Source organism: Scyliorhinus torazame, chromosome 19 (assembly GCF_047496885.1).
Source record: "Scyliorhinus torazame isolate Kashiwa2021f chromosome 19, sScyTor2.1, whole genome shotgun sequence".
NCBI classification, from domain to species: Eukaryota; Metazoa; Chordata; class Chondrichthyes; order Carcharhiniformes; family Scyliorhinidae; genus Scyliorhinus; species Scyliorhinus torazame.
In genome coordinates this window covers 14,455,214-14,475,745 of record NC_092725.1, presented here as the reverse complement: position 1 = coordinate 14,475,745, position 20,532 = coordinate 14,455,214, and the positions used below count along the sequence as shown (strand labels likewise).

At 51.3% G+C, this 20,532-nt stretch overlaps 1 protein-coding gene across 3 annotated transcripts in view; it reads right to left on the bottom strand.

Moving 5' to 3' along the window:
- Window positions 1-20,532, bottom strand: part of pkmyt1 (protein kinase, membrane associated tyrosine/threonine 1) — a 95,812-nt gene that overhangs the window by 27,887 nt on the left and 47,393 nt on the right. For 2 of the 3 annotated variants that reach the window (XM_072484064.1, XM_072484063.1), the window contains exons 5-7: window positions 15,878-16,050; window positions 12,608-12,849; window positions 9,456-9,554 (exon numbers count right to left, since the gene is read on the bottom strand). In XM_072484064.1, the coding sequence (XP_072340165.1) occupies window positions 9,456-9,554; window positions 12,608-12,849; window positions 15,878-16,050 (514 nt within the window). The remainder of the gene's footprint in view (window positions 1-9,455; window positions 9,555-12,607; window positions 12,850-15,877; window positions 16,051-20,532) is intronic. The other variant, XM_072484065.1, reaches the window with a different exon arrangement.

Sequence of the window (20,532 nt, the reverse complement as noted above, 5' to 3'; positions counted from 1 at the left end):
TCGATTAGATTCCAGTCTGTAACTCACTCCCGGGTATCTGTTATTCTATATATAAACCACCCCGAACTCCTCGATTAGATTCCAGTCTGTAACTCAGTTCTGGGTATCTGTTATTCTATATATAAACCACCCCGAACCCCTCGATTAGATTCCAGTCTGTAACTCACTCCCGGGTATCTGTTATTCTACATATAAACCACCCCAAACCCCTCGATTAGATTCCAGTCTGTAACTCACTCCCGGGTATCTGTTATTCTATATATAAACCACCCCGAACCCTCGATTAGATTCCAGTCTGTAACTCACTCCCGGGTATCTGTTATTCTATATATAAACCACCCCGAACCCCTCGATTAGATTCCAGTCTGTAACTCACTCCCGGGTATCTGTTATTCTATATATAAACCACCCTGAACCCCTCGATTAGATTCCAGTCTGTAACTCACTCCCGCGTCTCTGTTATTCTATATATAAACCACCCCGAACCCCTCGATTAGATTCCAGTCTGTAACTCACACCCGGGTATCTGTTATTCTACATATAAACCACCCCGCACCCCTCGATTAGATTCCAGTCTGTAACTCACTCCCGGGTATCTGCTATTCTATATATAAACAATCCCGAACCCCTCGATTAGATTCCAGTCTGTAACACACTCCCGGGTATCTGTTATTCTATATATAAACCACCCTGAACCCCTCGATTAGATTCCAGTCTGTAACTCACTCCCGGGTATCTGTTGTACGACATATAAACCACCCTGAACCCCTCGATTAGATTCCAGTCTGTAACTCACTCCCTGGTATCTGTTATTCTATATATAAACCACCCTGAACCCCTCGATTAGATTCCAGTCTGTAACTCACTCCTGGGTATCTGTTATTCTATATATAAACCACCCCGAACCCCTCGATTAGATTCCAGTCTGTAACTCACTCCCGGGTATCTGTTATTCTATATATAAAGCACCCCGAACCCCTCGATTAGATTCCAGTCTGTAACACACTCCCGGGTATCTGTTATTCTATATATAAACCACCCTGAACACCTCGATTAGATTCCAGTCTGTAACTCACTCCCGGGTATCTGTTATTCTACATATAAATCATCCCCGAACCCCTCGATTAGATTCCAGTCTGTAACTCACTCCCGGGTATCTGTTATTCTATATATAAACCACCCCGAACCCTCGATTAGATTCCAGTCTGTAACTCACTCCCGGGTATCTGTTATTCTATATATAATCCACCCCGAACCCCTCGATTAGATTCCAGTCTGTAACTCACTCCCGGGTATCTGTTATTCTATATATAAACCACCCCGAACCACTCGATTAGATTCCAGTCTGTAACTCACTCCTGGGTATCTGTTATTCTATATATAAACCACCCTGAACCCTCGATTAGATTCCATTCTGTAACTCACTCCCGGGTATCTGTTATTCTATATATAAACCACCCCGAACTCCTCGATTAGATTCCAGTCTGTAACTCAGTTCTGGGTATATGTTATTCTATATATAAACCACCCCGAACTCCTCGATTAGATTCCAGTCTCTAACTCACTCCCGGATATCTGTTATTTATATATAAACATCCGCGATCCCCTCGATTAGATTCCAGTCTGTAACTCACTCCCGGGTATCTGTTATTCTATATATAAACCACCCCGAACTCCTCGATTAGATTCCAGTCTGTAACTCAGTTCTGGGTATCTGTTATTCTATATATAAACCTCCCCGAACCCCTCGATTAGATTCCAGTCTGTAACTCACTCCCGGGTATCTGTTATTCTACATATAAACCACCCCAAACCCCTCGATTAGATTCCAGTCTGTAACTCACTCCCGCGTCTCTGTTATTCTATATATAAACCACCCCGAACCCCTCGATTAGATTCCAGTCTGTAACTCACACCCGGGTATCTGTTATTCTACATATAAACCACCCCGAACCCCTCGATTAGATTCCAGTCTGTAACTCACTCCCGGGTATCTGTTATTCTATATATAAACCACCCCGAACCCCTCGATTAGATTCCAGTCTGTAACTCACTCCTGGGTATCTGTTATTCTATATATAAACCACCCTGAACCCTCGATTAGATTCCAGTCTGTAACTCACTCCCGGGTATCTGTTATTCTATATATAAACCACCCCGAACTCCTCGATTAGATTCCAGTCTGTAACTCATTTCTGGGTATATGTTATTCTATATATAAACCACCCCGAACCCCTCGATTAGATTCCAGTCTCTAACTCACTCCCGGATGTCTGTTATTTATATATAAACATCCGCGATCCCCTCGATTAGATTCCAGTCTGTAACTCACTCCCGGGTATCTGTTATTCTATATATAAACCACCCCGAACTCCTCGATTAGATTCCAGTCTGTAACTCAGTTCTGGGTATCTGTTATTCTATATATAAACCACCCCGAACCCCTCGATTAGATTCCAGTCTGTAACTCACTCCCGGGTATCTGTTATTCTACATATAAACCACCCCAAACCCCTCGATTAGATTCCAGTCTGTAACTCACTCCCGGGTATCTGTTATTCTATATATAAACCACCCCGAACCCTCGATTAGATTCCAGTCTGTAACTCACTCCCGGGTATCTGTTATTCTATATATAAACCACCCCGAACCCCTCGATTAGATTCCAGTCTGTAACTCACACCCGGGTATCTGTTATTCTATATATAAACCACCCTGAACCCCTCGATTAGATTCCAGTCTGTAACTCACTCCCGCGTCTCTGTTATTCTATATATAAACCACCCCGAACCCCTCGATTAGATTCCAGTCTGTAACTCACACCCGGGTATCTGTTGTACTACATATAAACCACCCTGAACCCCTCGATTAGATTCCAGTCTGTAACTCACTCCCTGGTATCTGTTATTCTATATATAAACCACCCTGAACCCCTCGATTAGATTCCAGTCTGTAACTCACTCCTGGGTATCTGTTATTCTATATATAAACCACCCCGAACCCCTCGATTAGATTCCAGTCTGTAACTCACTCCCGGGTATCTGTTATTCTGTATATAAATCATCCCCGAACCCCTCGATTAGATTCCAGTCTGTAACTCACTCCCGGGTATCTGGTATACTACATATAAACCACCCTGAACCCCTCGATTAGATTCCAGTCTGTAACTCACTCCCGGGTATCTGTTATTCTATATATAAACTACCCTGAACCCCTCGATTAGATTCCAGTCTGTAACTCACTCCGGGGTATCTGTTATTCTATATATAAACCACCCCGAACCCCTCGATTAGATTCCAGTCTGTAACTCACTCCCGGGTATCTGTTATTCTATATATAAACCACCCCGACCCCCTCGATTAGATTCCAGTCTGTAACTCACTCCCGGGTATCTGTTATTCTATATATAATTCATCCCCGAACCCCACGATTAGATTCCAGTCTGTAACTCACTCCCGGGTATCTGTTATTCTATATATAAACCACCCCAAACCCCTCGATTAGATTCCAGTCTGTAACTCACTCCCGGGTATCTGTTATTCTATATATAAACCACCCCGAACCACTCGATAAAATTCCAGTCTGTAACTCACTCCTGTGTATCTGTTATTCTATATATAAACCACCCCGAACACTCGATTAGATTCCAGTCTGTAACTCACACCCGGGTATCTGTTATTCTATATATAAACCACCCCGAACCCCTCGATTAGATTCCAGTCTGTAACTCACTCCCAGGTATCTGTTATTCTATATAGAAACCACCCCGAACCCCTCGATTAGATTCCAGTCTGTAACTCACTCCCGGGTATCTGTTATTCTATATATAACCCACCCTGAACCCTCGATTAGATTCCAGTCTGTAACTCACTCCCGGGTATCTGTTATTCTATATATAAACCACCCCGAACTCCTCGATTAGATTCCAGTCTGTAACTCAGTTCTGGGTATCTGTTATTCTCTATATAAACCACCCCGAACCCCTCGATTAGATTCCAGTCTGTAACTCACTCCCGGATATCTGTTATTTATATATAAACATCCGCGATCCCCTCGATTAGATTCCAGTCTGTAACTCACTCCCGGATATCTGTTATTCTATATATAAACCACCCCGAACTTCTCGATTAGATTCCAGTCTGTAACTCAGTGCTGGGTATCTGTTATTCTATATATAAACCACCCCGAACCCCTCGATTAGATTCCAGTCTGTAACTCACTCCCGGGTATCTGTTATTCTATATATAAACCACCCCGAACCCCTCGATTAGATTCCAGTCTGTAACTCATTCCCGGGTATCTGTTAATTCTATATATAAACCACCCCTAACCCCACGATTAGATTCCAGACTGTAACTCACTCCCGGGTATCTGTTATTCTATATATAAACCTCCCCGAACCCCTCGATTAGATTCCAGTCTGTAACTCACTCCCGGGTATCTGTTATTCTATATATAAACCACCCCGAATCCCTCGATTAGATTCCAGTCTGTAACTCACTCCCGGGTATCTGTTATTCTATATATAAACCACCCCGAACCCCTCGATTACATTCCAGTCTGTAACTCACTCCCGGGTATCTGTTATTCTATATATAAACCACCCTGAACTCCTCGATTAGATTCCAGTCTGTAACTCATTCCCGGGTATCTGTTAATTCTATATATAAACCACCCCTAACCCCACGATTAGATTCCAGACTGTAACTCACTCCCGGGTATCTGTTATTCTATATATAAACCTCCCCGAACCCCTCGATTAGATTCCAGTCTGTAACTCACTCCCAGGTATCTGTTATTCTATATATAAAGCACCCCGAACCCCTCGATTAGATTCCAGTCTGTAACACACTCCCGGGTATCTGTTATTCTATATATAAACCACCCTGAACCCCTCGATTAGATTCCAGTCTGTAACTCACTCCCGCGTCTCTGTTATTCTATATATAAACCACCCCGAACCCCTCGATTAGATTCCAGTCTGTAACTCACACCCGGGTATCTGTTATTCTACATATAAACCACCCCGAACCCCTCGATTAGATTCCAGTCTGTAACTCACTCCCGGGTATCTGTTATTCTATATATAAACCACCCCAAACCCCTCGATTAGATTCCAGTCTGTAACTCACTCCCGGGTATCTGTTATTCTATATATAAACCACCCCGAACCCTCGATTAGATTCCAGTCTGTAACTCACTCCCGGGTATCTGTTATTCTATATATAAACCACCCCGAACCCCTCGATTAGATTCCAGTCTGTAACTCACTCCCGGGTATCTGTTATTCTATATATAAACCACCCCGAACCCCTCGATTAGATTCCAGTCTGTAACTCACTCCCGGGTATCTGTTATTCTATATATAAACCACCCCGAACCCCTCGATTAGATTCCAGTCTATAACTCACTCCCGGGTATCTGTTATTCTATATATAAACCACCCCAAACCCCTCGATTAGATTCCAGTCTGTAACTCACTCCCGGGTATCTGTTATTCTATATATAAACCACCCCGAACCCCTCGATAAAATTCCAGTCTGTAACTCACTCCTGTGTATCTGTTATTCTATATATAAACCACCCCGAACACTCGATTAGATTCCAGTCTGTAACTCACACCCGGGAATCTGTTATTCTATATATAAACCACCCCGAACCCCTCGATTAGATTCCAGTCTGTAACTCACTCCTAGGTATCTGTTATTCTATATAGAAACCACCCCGAACCCCTCGATTAGATTCCAGTCTGTAACTCACTCCCGGGTATCTGTTATTCTATATATAACCCACCCTGAACCCGCGATTAGATTCCAGTCTGTAACTCACTCCCGGGTATCTGTTATTCTATATATAAACCACCCCGAACTCCTCGATTAGATTCCAGTCTGTAACTCAGTTCTGGGTATCTGTTATTCTATATATAAACCACCCCGAACCCCTCGATTAGATTCCAGTCTGTAACTCACTCCCGGATATCTGTTATTTATATAAAGACATCCGCGATCCCCTCGATTAGATTCCAGTCTGTAACTCACTCCCGGGTATCTGTTATTCTATATATAAACCACCCCGAACTCCTCGATTAGATTCCAGTCTGTAACTCAGTTCTGGGTATCTGTTATTCTATATATAAACCACCCCGAACCCCTCGATTAGATTCCAGTCTGTAACTCACTCCCGGGTATCTGTTATTCTATATATAAACCACCCCGAACCCCTCGATTAGATTCCAGTCTGTAACTCATTCCCGGGTATCTGTTAATTCTATGTATAAACCACCCCTAATCCCACGATTAGATTCCAGACTGTAACTCACTCCCGGGTATCTGTTATTCTATATATAAACCTCCCCGAACCCCTCGATTAGATTCCAGTCTGTAACTCACTCCCGAGTATCTGTTATTCTATATATAAACCACCCCGAACCCCTCGATTACATTCCAGTCTGTAACTCACTCCCGGGTATCTGTTATTCTATATATAAACCACCCTGAACTCCTCGATTAGATTCCAGTCTGTAACTCATTCCCGGGTATCTGTTAATTCTATATATAAACCACCCCTAACCCCACGATTAGATTCCAGACTGTAACTCACTCCCGGGTATCTGTTATTCTATATATAAACCTCCCCGAACCCCTCGATTAGATTCCAGTCTGTAACTCACTCCCGGGTATCTGTTACTCTATATATAAACCACCCCGAACCCCTCGATTAGATTCCAGTCTGTAACTCACTCCCGGGTATCTGTTATTCTATATATAAACCACCCCGAACCCCTCGATTAGATTCCAGTCTGTAACTCACTCCCGGGTATCTGTTATTCTATATATAAACCACCCCGAACCCCTCGATTAGATTCCAGTCTGTAACTCACTCCCGGGTATCTGTTATTCTATATATAAACCACCCCGAACCCCTCGATTAGATTCCAGTCTGTAACTCACTCCCGGGTATCTGTTATTCTATATATAAACCATCCCAAACCCCTCGATTAGATTCCAGTCTGTAACTCACTCCCGGGTATCTGTTATTCTATATATAAACCACCCCGAACCCCTCGATTAGATTCCAGTCTGTAACTCACTCCCGGGTATCTGTTATTCTATATATAAACCACCCCGAACCCCTCGATTAGATTCCAGTCTGTAACTCACTCCCGGGTATCTGTTATTCTATATATAAACCACCCCGAACCCCTCGATTAGATTCCAGTCTGTAACTCACTCCCGGGTATCTGTTATTCTATATATAAACCTCCCCGAACCCCTCGATTAGATTCCAGTCTGTAACTCACTCCCGGGTATCTGTTACTCTATATATAAACCACCCCGAACCCCTCGATTAGATTCCAGTCTGTAACTCACTCCCGGGTATCTGTTACTCTATATATAAACCATCCCAAACCCCTCGATTAGATTCCAGTCTGTAACTCACTCCCGGGTATCTGTTATTCTATATATAAACCACCCCGAACCCCTCGATTAGATTCCAGTCTGTAACTCACTCCCGGGTATCTGTTATTCTATATATAAACCACCCCGAACCCCTCGATTAGATTCCAGTCTGTAACTCACTCCCGGGTATCTGTTATTCTATATATAAACCACCCCGAACCCCTCGATTAGATTCCAGTCTGTAACTCACTCCCGGGTATCTGTTATTCTATATATAAACCACCCTGAACCCCTCGATTGGATTCCAGTCTGTAACTCACTCCCAGGTATCTGTTATTCTATATATAAAGCACCCCGAACCCCTCGATTAGATTCCAGTCTGTAACTCACTCCCGGGTATCTGTTATTCTATATATAAACCATCCCAAACCCCTCGATTAGATTCCAGTCTGTAACTCACTCCCGGGTATCTGTTATTCTATATATAAACCACCCCGAACCCCTCGATTAGATTCCAGTCTGTAACTCACTCCCGGGTATCTGTTATTCTATATATAAACCACCCCGAACCCCTCGATTAGATTCCAGTCTGTAACTCACTCCCGGGTATCTGTTATTCTATATATAAACCACCCCGAACCCCTCGATTAGATTCCAGTCTGTAACTCACTCCCGGGTATCTGTTATTCTATATATAAACCTCCCCGAACCCCTCGATTAGATTCCAGTCTGTAACTCACTCCCGGGTATCTGTTACTCTATATATAAACCACCCCGAACCCCTCGATTAGATTCCAGTCTGTAACTCACTCCCGGGTATCTGTTACTCTATATATAAACCATCCCAAACCCCTCGATTAGATTCCAGTCTGTAACTCACTCCCGGGTATCTGTTATTCTATATATAAACCACCCCGAACCCCTCGATTAGATTCCAGTCTGTAACTCACTCCCGGGTATCTGTTATTCTATATATAAACCACCCCGAACCCCTCGATTAGATTCCAGTCTGTAACTCACTCCCGGGTATCTGTTATTCTATATATAAACCACCCTGAACCCCTCGATTGGATTCCAGTCTGTAACTCACTCCCAGGTATCTGTTATTCTATATATAAAGCACCCCGAACCCCTCGATTAGATTCCAGTCTGTAACACACTCCCGGGTATCTGTTATTCTATATATAAACCACCCTGAACCCCTCGATTAGATTCCAGTCTGTAACTCACTCCCGCGTCTCTGTTATTCTATATATAAACCACCCCGAACCCCTCGATTAGATTCCAGTCTGTAACTCACACCCGGGTATCTGTTATTCTACATATAAACCACCCCGAACCCCTCGATTAGATTCCAGTCTGTAACTCACTCCCGGGTATCTGTTATTCTATATATAAACCACCCCAAACCCCTCGATTAGATTCCAGTCTGTAACTCACTCCCGGGTATCTGTTATTCTATATATAAACCACCCCGAACCCTCGATTAGATTCCAGTCTGTAACTCACTCCCGGGTATCTGTTATTCTATATATAAACCACCCCGAACCCCTCGATTAGATTCCAGTCTGTAACTCACTCCCGGGTATCTGTTATTCTATATATAAACCACCCTGAACCCCTCGATTAGATTCCAGTCTGTAACTCACTCCCGCGTCTCTGTTATTCTATATATAAACCACCCCGAACCCCTCGATTAGATTCCAGTCTGTAACTCACACCCGGGTATCTGTTATTCTACATATAAACCACCCCGAACCCCTCGATTAGATTCCAGTCTGTAACTCACTCCCGGGTATCTGTTATTCTATATATAAACCACCCTGAACCCCTCGATTGGATTCCAGTCTGTAACTCACTCCCAGGTATCTGTTATTCTATAGATAATCCACCTCGAACCCCTCGATTAGATTCCAGTCTGTAACTCACTCCCGGGTATCTGTTACTCTATATATAAACCACCCTGAACCCTCGATTAGATTCCAGTCTGTAACTCACTCCCGGGTATCTGTTACTCTATATATAAACCACCCCGAACCCCTTGAATGACTTCACCTTCTGAGACTTGAACATTCATCAGCCGATGTGTGGCGTGGAGTAGACGTACTGCCCATCGACGGCCGTGATGCGAGATTCTCAGGTGATAATACAGCACTGATAACAAAAATCAAATCAAATTGAAAACAGCACGGTAAACCTCCTTCTACATTGTCCCCATCAAACACTCCCAGGACAGGTACAGCACGGGGTTAGATACAGAGTAAAGCTCCCTCTACACTGTCCCCATCAAACAATCCCAGGACAGGTACAGCACGGGGTTAGGTACAGAGCAAAGCTCCCTCCACACTTTCCCCATCAAACACTCCCAGGACAGGTACAGCACGGGGTTAGATACAGAGTAAAGCTCCCTCTACACTGTCCCGATCAAACACTCCCAGGACAGGTACAGCACCGGGATAGATACAGAGTAAAGCTCCCTCTGCACTGTCTCCATCAAACACTCCCAGGACAGGTACAGTACGGGGATAGATACAGAGTAAAGCTCCCTCTACACTGTCCCGATCAAACACTCCCAGGACAGGTACAGCACGGGGTTAGATACAGAGTAAAGCTCCCTCTACAGTCTCCCCATCAAACACTCCCAGGACAGGTACAGCACTGGGTTAGATACAAAGTAAAGCTCCCTCTACACTGTCCCCATCAAACACTCCCAGGACAGGTACAGCACGGGGTTAGATACAGAGTAAAGCTCCCTCTACACTGTCGCCATCAAACACTCCCAGGACCGGTACAGCACGGGGTTAGATACAGAATAAAGCTCCCTCTACACTGTCCCCATCAAACACTCCCAGGACAGGTACAGCACGGGGTTAGATACAGAGTAAAGCTCCCTCTACACTGTCCCCATCAAACACTCCCAGGACAGGTACAGCATGGGGTTAGATACAGAGTAAAGCTCCCTCTACACTGTCCCCATCAAACACTCCCAGGACAGGTACAGCACGGGGTTAGATACAGAGTAAAGCTCCCCCTGCACTCTCCCCATCAAACCATCCCAGGACAGGTACAGCACGGGGTTAGATACAGAGTAAAGCTCCCTCTACACTGTCCCCATCAAACATTCCCAGGACAGGTACAGCACGGGGTTAGATACAGAGTAAAGCCCCCTCTACACTGTCCCCATCAAACACTCCCAGGACTGGTACAGCATGGGGTTAGATACAGAGTAAAGCTCCCTCTACACTGTCCCCATCAAACACTCCCAGGACAGGTACAGCACGGGGTTAGATACAGAGTAAAGCTCCCTCTACACTGTCCCATCAAACACTCCCAGGACAGGTACAGCACGGGGTTAGATACAGAGTAAAGCCCCCTCTACACTGTCCCCATCAAACACTCCCAGGACTGGTACAGCATGGGGTTAGATACAGAGTAAAGCTCACTCTGCACTGTCCACATCAAACATTCCCAGGAGAAGTACAGCATTGGGTTAGATACAGCGTAAAGCTCCCTCTACACTGTCCCCATCAAACACTCCCAGGACAGGTACAGCACGGGGTTAGATACAGAATAAAGCTCCCTCTACACTGTCCCATCAAACACTCCCGGGACAGGTACAGCACGGGGTTAGATACAGAGTAAAGCTCCCTCTACACTGTCCCATCAAACACTCCCAGGACAGGTGCAGCACGGGGTTAGATACAGAGTAAAGCTCTCTCTACACTGTCCCATCAAACACTCCCAGGACAGGTACAGCACGGGCTTAGATGCAGAGTAAAGCTCCCTCTACACTGTCCCATCAAACATTCCCAGGACAGGTGCAGCACAGGGTTAGATACAGGGTAAAGCTCCCTCTACACTCTCCCCATCAAACTCTCCCAGGGCAGGTACAGCACGGGGTTAGATACAGAGTAAAGCTCCCACTGCACTCTCCCCATCAAACCATCCCAGGACAGGTACAGCACGGGGTTAGATACAGAGTAAAGCTCCCTCTACACTGTCCCCATCAAACATTCCCAGGACAGGTACAGCACGGGGTTAGATACAGAGTAAAGCCCCCTCTACACTGTCCCCATCAAACACTCCCAGGACAGGTACAGCGTAAAGCTCCCTCTACACTGTCCCCATCAAACACTCCCAGGACTGGTACAGCATGGGGTTAGATACAGAGTAAAGCTCCATCTACACTGTCCCCATCAAACAATCCAAGGACAGGTACAGCACGGGGTTCGATACAGAGTAAAGCCCCCTCTACACTGTCCCCATCAAACACTCCCAGGACAGGTACAGCGTAAAGCTCCCTCTACACTGTCCCCATCAAACACTCCCAGGACTGGTACAGCATGGGGTTCGATACAGAGTAAAGCTCACTCTGCACTGTCCACATCAAACATTCCCAGGAGAAGTACAGCATTGGGTTAGATACAGCGTAAAGCTCCCTCTACACTGTCCCCATCAAACACTCCCAGGACAGGTACAGCACGGGGTTAGATACAGAGTAAAGCTCCCTCTACACTGTCCAATCAAACACTCCCAGGACAGGTACAGCACGGGGTTAGATACAGAGTAAAGCTCCCTCTACACTGTCCCCATCAAACACTCCCAGGACAGGTACAGCACGGGGTTAGATACAGAGTAAAGCTCACTCTACACTGTCCCCATCAAACACCCAGGACAGGTACAGCAAGGGGTTAGATACAGAGTAAAGCTCCCTCTGCACTGTCTCCATCAAACACTCCCAGCACAGGTACAGCACGGGTTAGATACAGAGTAAAGCTCCCTCTACACTGTCTCCATCAAACACTCCCAGGGCAGGTACAGCACGGGGTTAGATACAGAGTAAAGCTACCTGTACACTGTCCCCATCAAACACTCCCAGGGCAGGTACAGCACGGGGTTAGATACAGAGTAAAGCTACCTGTACACTGTCCCCATCAAACACTCCCAGGGCAGGTACAGCACGGGGTTAGATACAGAGTAAAGCTCCCTCTACACTGTCTCCATCAAACACTCCCAGGACAGGTGCAGCACAGGATTAGATACAGAGTAAAGCTACCTGTACACTGTCCCCATCAAACACTCCCAGGACAGGTACAGCACAGGGTTAGATACAGAGTAAAGCTCCCTCTACACTGTCCCCATCAAATACTTAGTGAGTCAGAGTTCAGTTGTGTGCTCCGGATGTAGCGGTCTGTCCCTGTGCCTACCTGTTGCAGAGGAACGGGGGCTTCCCGGGATCCAGCTCCTCGGACTGAGGCGGGAAGAGGACCTTTGGCGAGATGGGTTTGATGCCCTGCTCGAAGACGTCCTCCCAGTCGCTGTAGAGCGTGCTCTCCTGCAGGGCGGTGGGCACGGGCGAGGTGGGCGGCGAGCGGGCGCGGCCGCTTAGCAACTGGATCACTGGGCTGCTCACAGCCTGCCACAGGTAGTATAGTAGAGAGAGGAGGAGCTGCGGGGAGGCAGAGCGAGAGCATTCGGAATGGGGTGACCCAGTGTGGACACTGCTGATGCAACAGAGGTGCAGCAATTGGAATCCCTCGAGCTGCCCGCTCGGCCCTCAACCCCTCCTACCCCCCCCCCCCTCAACCCCTCCTACCCCCCTCAACCCCCTCCTACCCCCCCTCAACGCCCCCCCACCCTAACCCCCCCCACCACCCCCTCAACCCCTCCCACCCCCCTCAACCTCTCCCACCCCCCCTCAACCCCTCCCACCCCCAGTACCCCCTCCCACCCCCAGTCACCCCTCCAACCCCCCTGAACCCCTCCCACCCCCAGTCACCCCTCCCAACCCCCCTCAACCCCCTCCCCCTCAACCCCTCCCACCCCCCTCAACCCCTCCCACCCCCCTCCCCCCTCAACCCCTCCCACCCCCCTCAACCCCTCCCACCCCCCTCAACCCCTCCCACCCCTCTCAACCCCTCCCACACACCCCCCACCCCTCCCACACCCCTCCCACACCCCCAACCCCTCCCACACCCCCCCCAACCACTCCAACCCCAATCAACCCCTCCCACCCCCCTCAACCCCTCCCACCCCCCTCACACCCGCACTCCCCCTCCCAGCCCCCTCAACCCCGCCCTCAACCCCTCCCACCCCCCCTCAACCCCTCCCACCCCCCCTCAACCCCTCACACCCCCCCTCAACCCCTCACACCCCCCCTCAACCCCTCCCACCCGCACTCCCCCCTCCCAGCCCCCCCTCAACCCCTCCCACCCCCCCTCAACCCCTCCCACCCGCACTCCCCCCTCCCCCCCCAACCCCCCCTCAACCCCTCCCACCCCCCCTCAACCCCTCCCACACCCCCTCAACCCCTCCCACCCCTCCCAACCCCTCCCACCCCTCCCAACCCCTCACACCCCCCCCACCCCTCCCACCCACACCCCCCCCTCCCACCCCCCCTCAACCTCTCCCACCCCCCCTCAACCCCTCCCACCCGCACTCCCCCCTCCCAGCCCCCCTCAATCCCTCCCAGCCCCCCCTCAACCCCTCCCACCCGCACTCCCCCTCCCAGCCCCCCCTCAACCCCTCCCACCCCCCCTCAACCCCTCCCACCCCCCCTCAACCCCTCCCACCCCCCCTCAACCCCTCCCACCCCCCCTCAACCCCTCCCACCCCCCCTCAACCCCTCCCACCCGCACTCCCCCCTCCCAGCCCCCCCTCAACCCCTCCCACCCCCCCTCAACCCCTCCCACCCGCACACGCCCCTCCCAGCCCCCCCTCAACCCCTCACACCCGCACTCCCCCCTCCCAGTCCCCCCTCAATCCCTCCCACCCCCCCTCAACCCCTCACACCCCCACGTCGTTCCGCAGCAGGAAGCGGTAACACTCGCTCGCGTCTTCGCAGGCAGGCAGAGACGCGCACAGGCAGGCAGAGACGCGCACAGGCAGGCAGAGACGCGCACAGGCAGGCAGAGACGCGCACAGGCAGGCAGAGACGCGCACAGGCAGGCAGAGACGCGCACAGGCAGGCAGAGACGCGCACAGGCAGGCAGAGACGCGCACAGGCAGGCAGAGACGCGCACAGGCAGGCAGAGACGCGCACAGGCAGGCAGAGACGCGCACAGGCAGGCAGAGACGCGCACAGGCAGGCAGAGACGCGCACAGGCAGGCAGAGACGCGCACAGGCAGGCAGAGACGCGCACAGGCAGGCAGAGACGCGCACAGGCAGGCAGAGACGCGCACAGGCAGGCAGAGACGCGCACAGGCAGGCAGAGACGCGCACAGGCAGGCAGAGAGACGCGCACAGGCAGGCAGAGACAGGCACAGGCAGGCAGAGTCGCGCAGACAGGCAGAGACGCGCACAGGCAGGCAGAGTCGCGCACAGGCAGGCAGAGTCGCGCACAGACAGGCAGCGACGCGCACAGACAGGCAGAGACGCGCACAGGCAGGCAGAGACGCGCACAGGCAGGCAGAGACGCGCACAGGCAGGCAGAGACGCGCACAGGCAGGCAGAGACGCGCACAGGCAGGCAGAGACGCGCACAGGCAGGCAGAGACGCGCACAGGCAGGCAGAGACGCGCACAGGCAGGCAGAGACGCGCACAGGCAGGCAGAGACGCGCACAGGCAGGCAGAGACGCGCACAGGCAGGCAGAGACACGCACAGGCAGGCAGAGACACGCACAGGCAGGCAGAGACACGCACAGGCAGGCAGAGACACGCACAGACAGGCAGAGACACGCACAGACAGGCAGAGACACGCACAGACAGGCAGAGACACGCACAGACAGGCAGAGACACGCACAGACAGGCAGAGACAGGCAGAGACAGGCAGAGACAGGCACAGACAGGCAGAGACAGGCACAGACAGGCAGAGACACGCACAGACAGGCAGAGACACGCACAGACAGGCAGAGACACGCACAGACAGGCAGAGGCACGCACAGACAGGCAGAGACAGGCAGAGACACGCACAGGCAGAGACACGCACAGGCAGAGACACGCACAGGCAGAGACACGCACAGGCAGAGACACGCACAGGCAGAGACACGCACAGGCAGAGACACGCACAGGCAGAGACACGCACAGGCAGAGACACGCACAGGCAGAGACACGCACAGGCAGAGACACGCACAGGCAGAGACACGCACAGGCAGACAGAGACACGCACCGCAGACAGAGAGAGAAAAACAGACAAAGTCACTCACTGACAGAGACACACAGGCAGTCAAGGTGAGACACAGATTGAGGCACGGACAGACAGGGAGTGACACAGACACTCACACACAGATAGGGCGACACACAGATGGAGACACAAATAGACAGGGAGAGACAGACAGAGCCACACATACACACAGGAACAAACACAGACAGAGATACAGAGACACACAGACAGGGAGACAAACTGACAGACATTTGTGGGGAGACAGAGGGAGCGAGACACACACACACACGGAGAGACAAAGACACACAGACAGACAGACGGTGACACCCAGAGACATAGGGAGACACGCAGACGGCCTTGATAAACAGCACTCACCCGGTACAAGGAGAGAGCTCTGTTGTAACCGGCGTGAGCGAGCAGTGCAATGTGTCTCCAGCGCTGCACCCGGCGCAGGGCAGGTAGAGCCAGCAGATTGTCAACAGAGATGCGCAGGCGGAAATCGGGCTGCAGCATTGCCCTCAGCACCTCGAGCAGTCCAGGAGACAGGCCTGGGGAGCAGAACAAACAGGAGACAGTCAGAGCCAGTGAACAGGGCTGAACAGTCCTGACCCCTCTCCAGCTTCACGCGTACGGACACACGGGTATACAGAGACCATGAGGCACGCACACTCACAGCCTGACACAGCGATGTGCAAGTGTGCATGAGAGTGTGCAAGTGTATGCGCCTGCAAACGAGTGAGCAAGTGTGTCTATGTGTTCTGTAAGTGAACGAGTAACTGCCTGTGACAATGTGGACATGTGGGTAAAGGGGTGTGTTTGCCTGGAGCAGATTCTTGGATGTGATTGAATGTCTGAGTAAATGTGAGACAGAGTGAGAGAGGGACAGAGCAGGCGCGCGCAGGAGCGTGAGAGAGATGGTGTGAGTGTGAGAGAGAAACAGAGCAAGAGTATGAGAGTACGTCCATGGGAGAGTGTGAGAGTGAAAATATGTGTAGGAGAGAGAATGTGTGTGAGAGAGAGGGAGTGTGTGAGAGAGAGCGTGAGAGAGAGAGAGAGAGAGTGTGTGAGAGAGAGCGTGAGAGAGAGTGTGTGAGAGAGAGAGAGGGAGTGTGTGAGAGAGAGCGTGAGAGAGAGAGAGAGTGTGTGAGAGAGAGAGGGAGTGTGTGAGAGAGAGCGTGAGAGAGAGAGAGAGTGTGTGAGAGAGAGAGCGTGAGAGAGAGTGTGTGAGAGAGAGAGGGAGTGTGTGAGAGAGAGCGTGAGAGAGAGTGTGTGAGAGAGAGAGGGAGTGTGTGAGAGAGAGCGTGAGAGAGAGAGTGTGTGAGAGAGAGAGAGAGAGTGTGAGAGAGCGAGAGAGAGTGTGTGTGAGAGAGGGTGTGAGAGAGAGTGTGAGAGAGAGTGTGTGAGAGAGAGTGTGTGAGACAGTGTGTGAGAGAGTGTGTGAGAGAGTGTGTGAGAGAGTGTGTGAGAGAGTGTGTGACAGTGAGTGTGTGACAGTGAGTGTGTGAGAGAGAGTGTGTGAGAGAGAGCGTGTGAGAGAGAGCGTGTGAGAGAGAGCGTGTGAGAGAGCGTCTGAGAGAGAGCGTGTGAGAGAGAGCGTGTGAGAGAGAGCGTGTGAGAGAGAGCGTGTGAGAGAGCGTGTGAGAGAGAGCGTGTGAGAGAGAGCGTGTGAGAGAGAGCGTGTGAGAGAGAGCGTGTGAGAGAGAGCGTGTGAGAGAGAGCGTGTGAGAGAGAGCGTGTGAGAGAGAGCGTGTGAGAGAGAGCGTGTGAGAGAGAGCGTGTGAGAGAGAGAGCGTGTGAGAGAGAGAGCGTGTGAGAGAGAGAGCGTGTGTGTGTGCGAGAGACAGAGTATGTGAGAGAGAGTGTGTGTGTGAGAGAGTGTGTGTGAGAGAGAGTGAGAGAGAGAGAGTGAGAGAGACTGTGTGTGAGAGAGAGAGAGTGTGTGTGAGTGTGAGAGAGAGAGAGTGTGTGAGAGTGTGTGAGAGAGAGAGCGTGTTTGTGTGCGAGAGAGAGAATGTGTGTGAGAGAGTGTGAGAGAGAGAGTGTGTGTGTGTAGAGAGAGTGTGTGAGAGAGAGCGTGTGAGAGAGAGAGTGTGAGAGAGAGCGTGTGTGAGAGAGAGCGTGTGTGAGAGAGAGCGTGTGTGAGAGAGAGCGTGTGTGAGAGAGAGCGTGTGTGAGAGAGAGTGAGAGAGAGTGTGTGAGAGAGCGTGTGAGAGAGAGCGTGTGAGAGAGAGCGTGTGAGAGAGAGCGTGTGAGAGAGAGCGTGTGAGAGAGAGCGTGTGAGAGAGAGCGTGTGAGAGAGAGCGTGTGAGAGAGAGCGTGTGAGAGAGAGCGTGTGAGAGAGAGCGTGTGAGAGAGAGCGTGTGAGAGAGAGCGTGTGAGAGAGAGCGTGTGAGAGAGAGCGTGTGAGAGAGAGCGTGTGAGAGAGAGCGTGTGAGAGAGAGCGTGTGAGAGAGAGCGTGTGAGAGAGCGTGTGAGAGAGCGCGTGTGAGAGAGAGCGTGTGAGAGAGAGCGTGTGAGAGAGAGAGCGTGTGAGAGAGAGAGCATGTGTGTGTGCGCGAGACAGAGTATGTGAGAGAGTGTGTGTGTGTGAGAGAGAGTGAGAGAGAGAGAGAGTGAGAGAGACTGTGTGTGAGAGAATGTGCGTGAGAGAGAGTGAGTGAGAGAGAGAGTGTGTGTGAGAGTGAGAGAGAGAGAGAGTGTGTGAGAGAGAGAGCGTGTTTGTGTGCGAGAGAATGTGTGTGAGTGTGAGAGAGAGAGTGTGTGAGTGTAGAGAGAGTGTGTGAGAGAGAGAGCGTGTGAGAGAGAGAGCGTGTGTGAGAGAGAGCGTGTGTGAGAGAGAGCGTGTGTGAGAGAGAGCGTGTGTGAGAGAGAGCGTGTGTGAGAGAGAGCGTGTGTGAGAGAGAGCGTGTGTGAGAGAGAGCGTGTGTGAGAGAGAGCGTGTGTGAGAGAGAGCGTGTGTGAGAGAGAGCGTGTGTGAGAGAGAGCGTGTGTGAGAGAGAGCGTGTGTGAGAGAGAGCGTGTGTGAGAGAGAGCGTGTGTGAGAGAGAGCGTGTGTGAGAGAGAGCGTGTGTGAGAGAGAGCGTGTGTGAGAGAGAGCGTGTGTGAGAGAGAGCGTGTGTGTGTGAGAGAGAGCGTGTGTGTGCGAGAGAGAGTGTGTGTGTGAGAGAGAGAGTGTGTGTGTGTGTGAGAGTGTGAGACAGAGTGAGAGACTGTGTGTGAGACAGAATGTGCGTGAGAGAGAGTGAGTGAGAGAGTGTGTGTGAGAGAGCGTGTGAGAGCGTGCGAGAGAGAGCGTGCGAGAGAGCGCGTGCGAGAGAGCGCGTGCGAGAGAGAGCGTGCGAGAGAGAGCGTGCGAGAGAGAGCGTGCGAGAGAGAGCGTGCGAGAGAGAGCGTGCGAGAGAGAGAATGTGTGAGAGAGAATGTGTGTGAGAGTGTGTGAGAGTGAGTGAGAGAGCGCGTGTGAGAGCGCGCGTGGGAGAGCGCGCGTGGGAGAGCGCGCGCGGGAGAGCGCGCGCGGGAGAGCGCGCGCGGGAGAGCGCGCGCGGGAGAGAGAGCGCGGGAGAGAGAGCGCGGGAGAGAGCGCGCGGGAGAGAGCGCGCGGGAGAGAGCGCGCGGGAGAGAGCGCGCGGGAGAGAGCGCGCGGGAGAGAGCGCGCGGGAGAGAGCGCGCGGGAGAGAGCGTGCGAGGGAGCGAGCGTGCGAGGGAGAGAGCGTGCGAGTGAGAGAGAGCGTGTGTGAGAGAGAGCGTGTGTGAGAGAGAGCGTGTGTGAGAGAGAGCGTGTGTGAGAGAGAGCGTGCGGGAGAGAGCGTGCGGGAGAGAGCGTGCGGGAGAGAGCGTGCGGGAGAGAGCGTGCGGGAGAGAGCGTGCGGGAGAGAGCGTGCGGGAGAGAGCGTGCGGGAGAGAGCGTGCGGGAGAGAGCGTGCGGGAGAGAGCGTGCGGGAGAGAGCGTGCGGGAGAGAGCGTGCGAGGGAGAGAGCGTGCGAGGGAGAGAGCGTGCGAGGGAGAGAGCGTGCGAGGGAGTGTGTGAGACAGACTGTGTGTAAGAGAGACTGTGTGTGAGAGAGTGTGTGAGAGAGTGTGTGTGAGAGTGTGTGTGTTTGAGAGAGAGTGTGTGAGAGAGAGTGTGTGAGAGAGAGTGTGTGAGAGAGAGTGTGTGTGAGAGTGTGTGTGAGAGTGTGTGTGAGAGAGCGTGTGTGTGAGAGAGCGTGTGTGAGAGAGAGCGTGTGTGAGAGAGAGCGTGTGTGAGAGAGAGCGTGTGTGAGAGAGAGCGTGTGTGAGAGAGAGCGTGTGTGAGAGCGTGTGTGAGAGAGAGCGTGTGTGAGAGAGAGCGTGTGAGAGAGAGCGTGTGTGAGAGAGAGCGTGTGTGAGAGAGAGCGTGTGTGAGAGAGAGCGTGTGTGAGAGAGAGCGTGTGTGAGAGAGAGCGTGTGTGAGAGAGCGTGTGTGAGAGAGAGCGTGTGTGAGAGAGAGAGTGTGTGAGAGAGAGCGTGTGTGAGAGAGAGCGTGTGTGAGAGAGAGCGTGTGTGAGAGAGAGCGTGTGTGAGAGAGAGCGTGTGTGTGAGAGAGAGTGTGTGTGTGAGAGAGTGTGTGTGTGAGTGTGTGAGAGAGAGTGTGTGAGAGAGTGTGTGTGTGAGAGAGTGTGTGTGTGAGAGAGAGAGAGAGAGTGAGAGAGACTGTGTGTGAGAGAGAATGTGCGCGAGAGAGAGTGTGAGAGAGAGTGTGTGCGAGAGAGTGAGAGAGACTGTGTGTGAGAGAGAATGTGCGTGAGAGAGTGAGTGAGAGTGTGTGTGAGAGTGTGAGAGAGAGAGTGTGAGAGAGAGAGTGTGAGAGAGTGTGAGAGAGAGTGTGTGAGAGAGAGCGTGTTTGTGTGCGAAAGAGAGAATGTGTGTGAGAGAGAGAGTGTGTGTGTGTAGAGAGAGAGTGTGAGAGAGAGACTGTGTGAGAGAGAATGTTCATGAGAGAGAGAAAATGTGTGTGAGTGTGAGAGAGCGCGTGCGAGAGCGCGTGCGAGAGCGCGCGTGCGAGAGAGCGC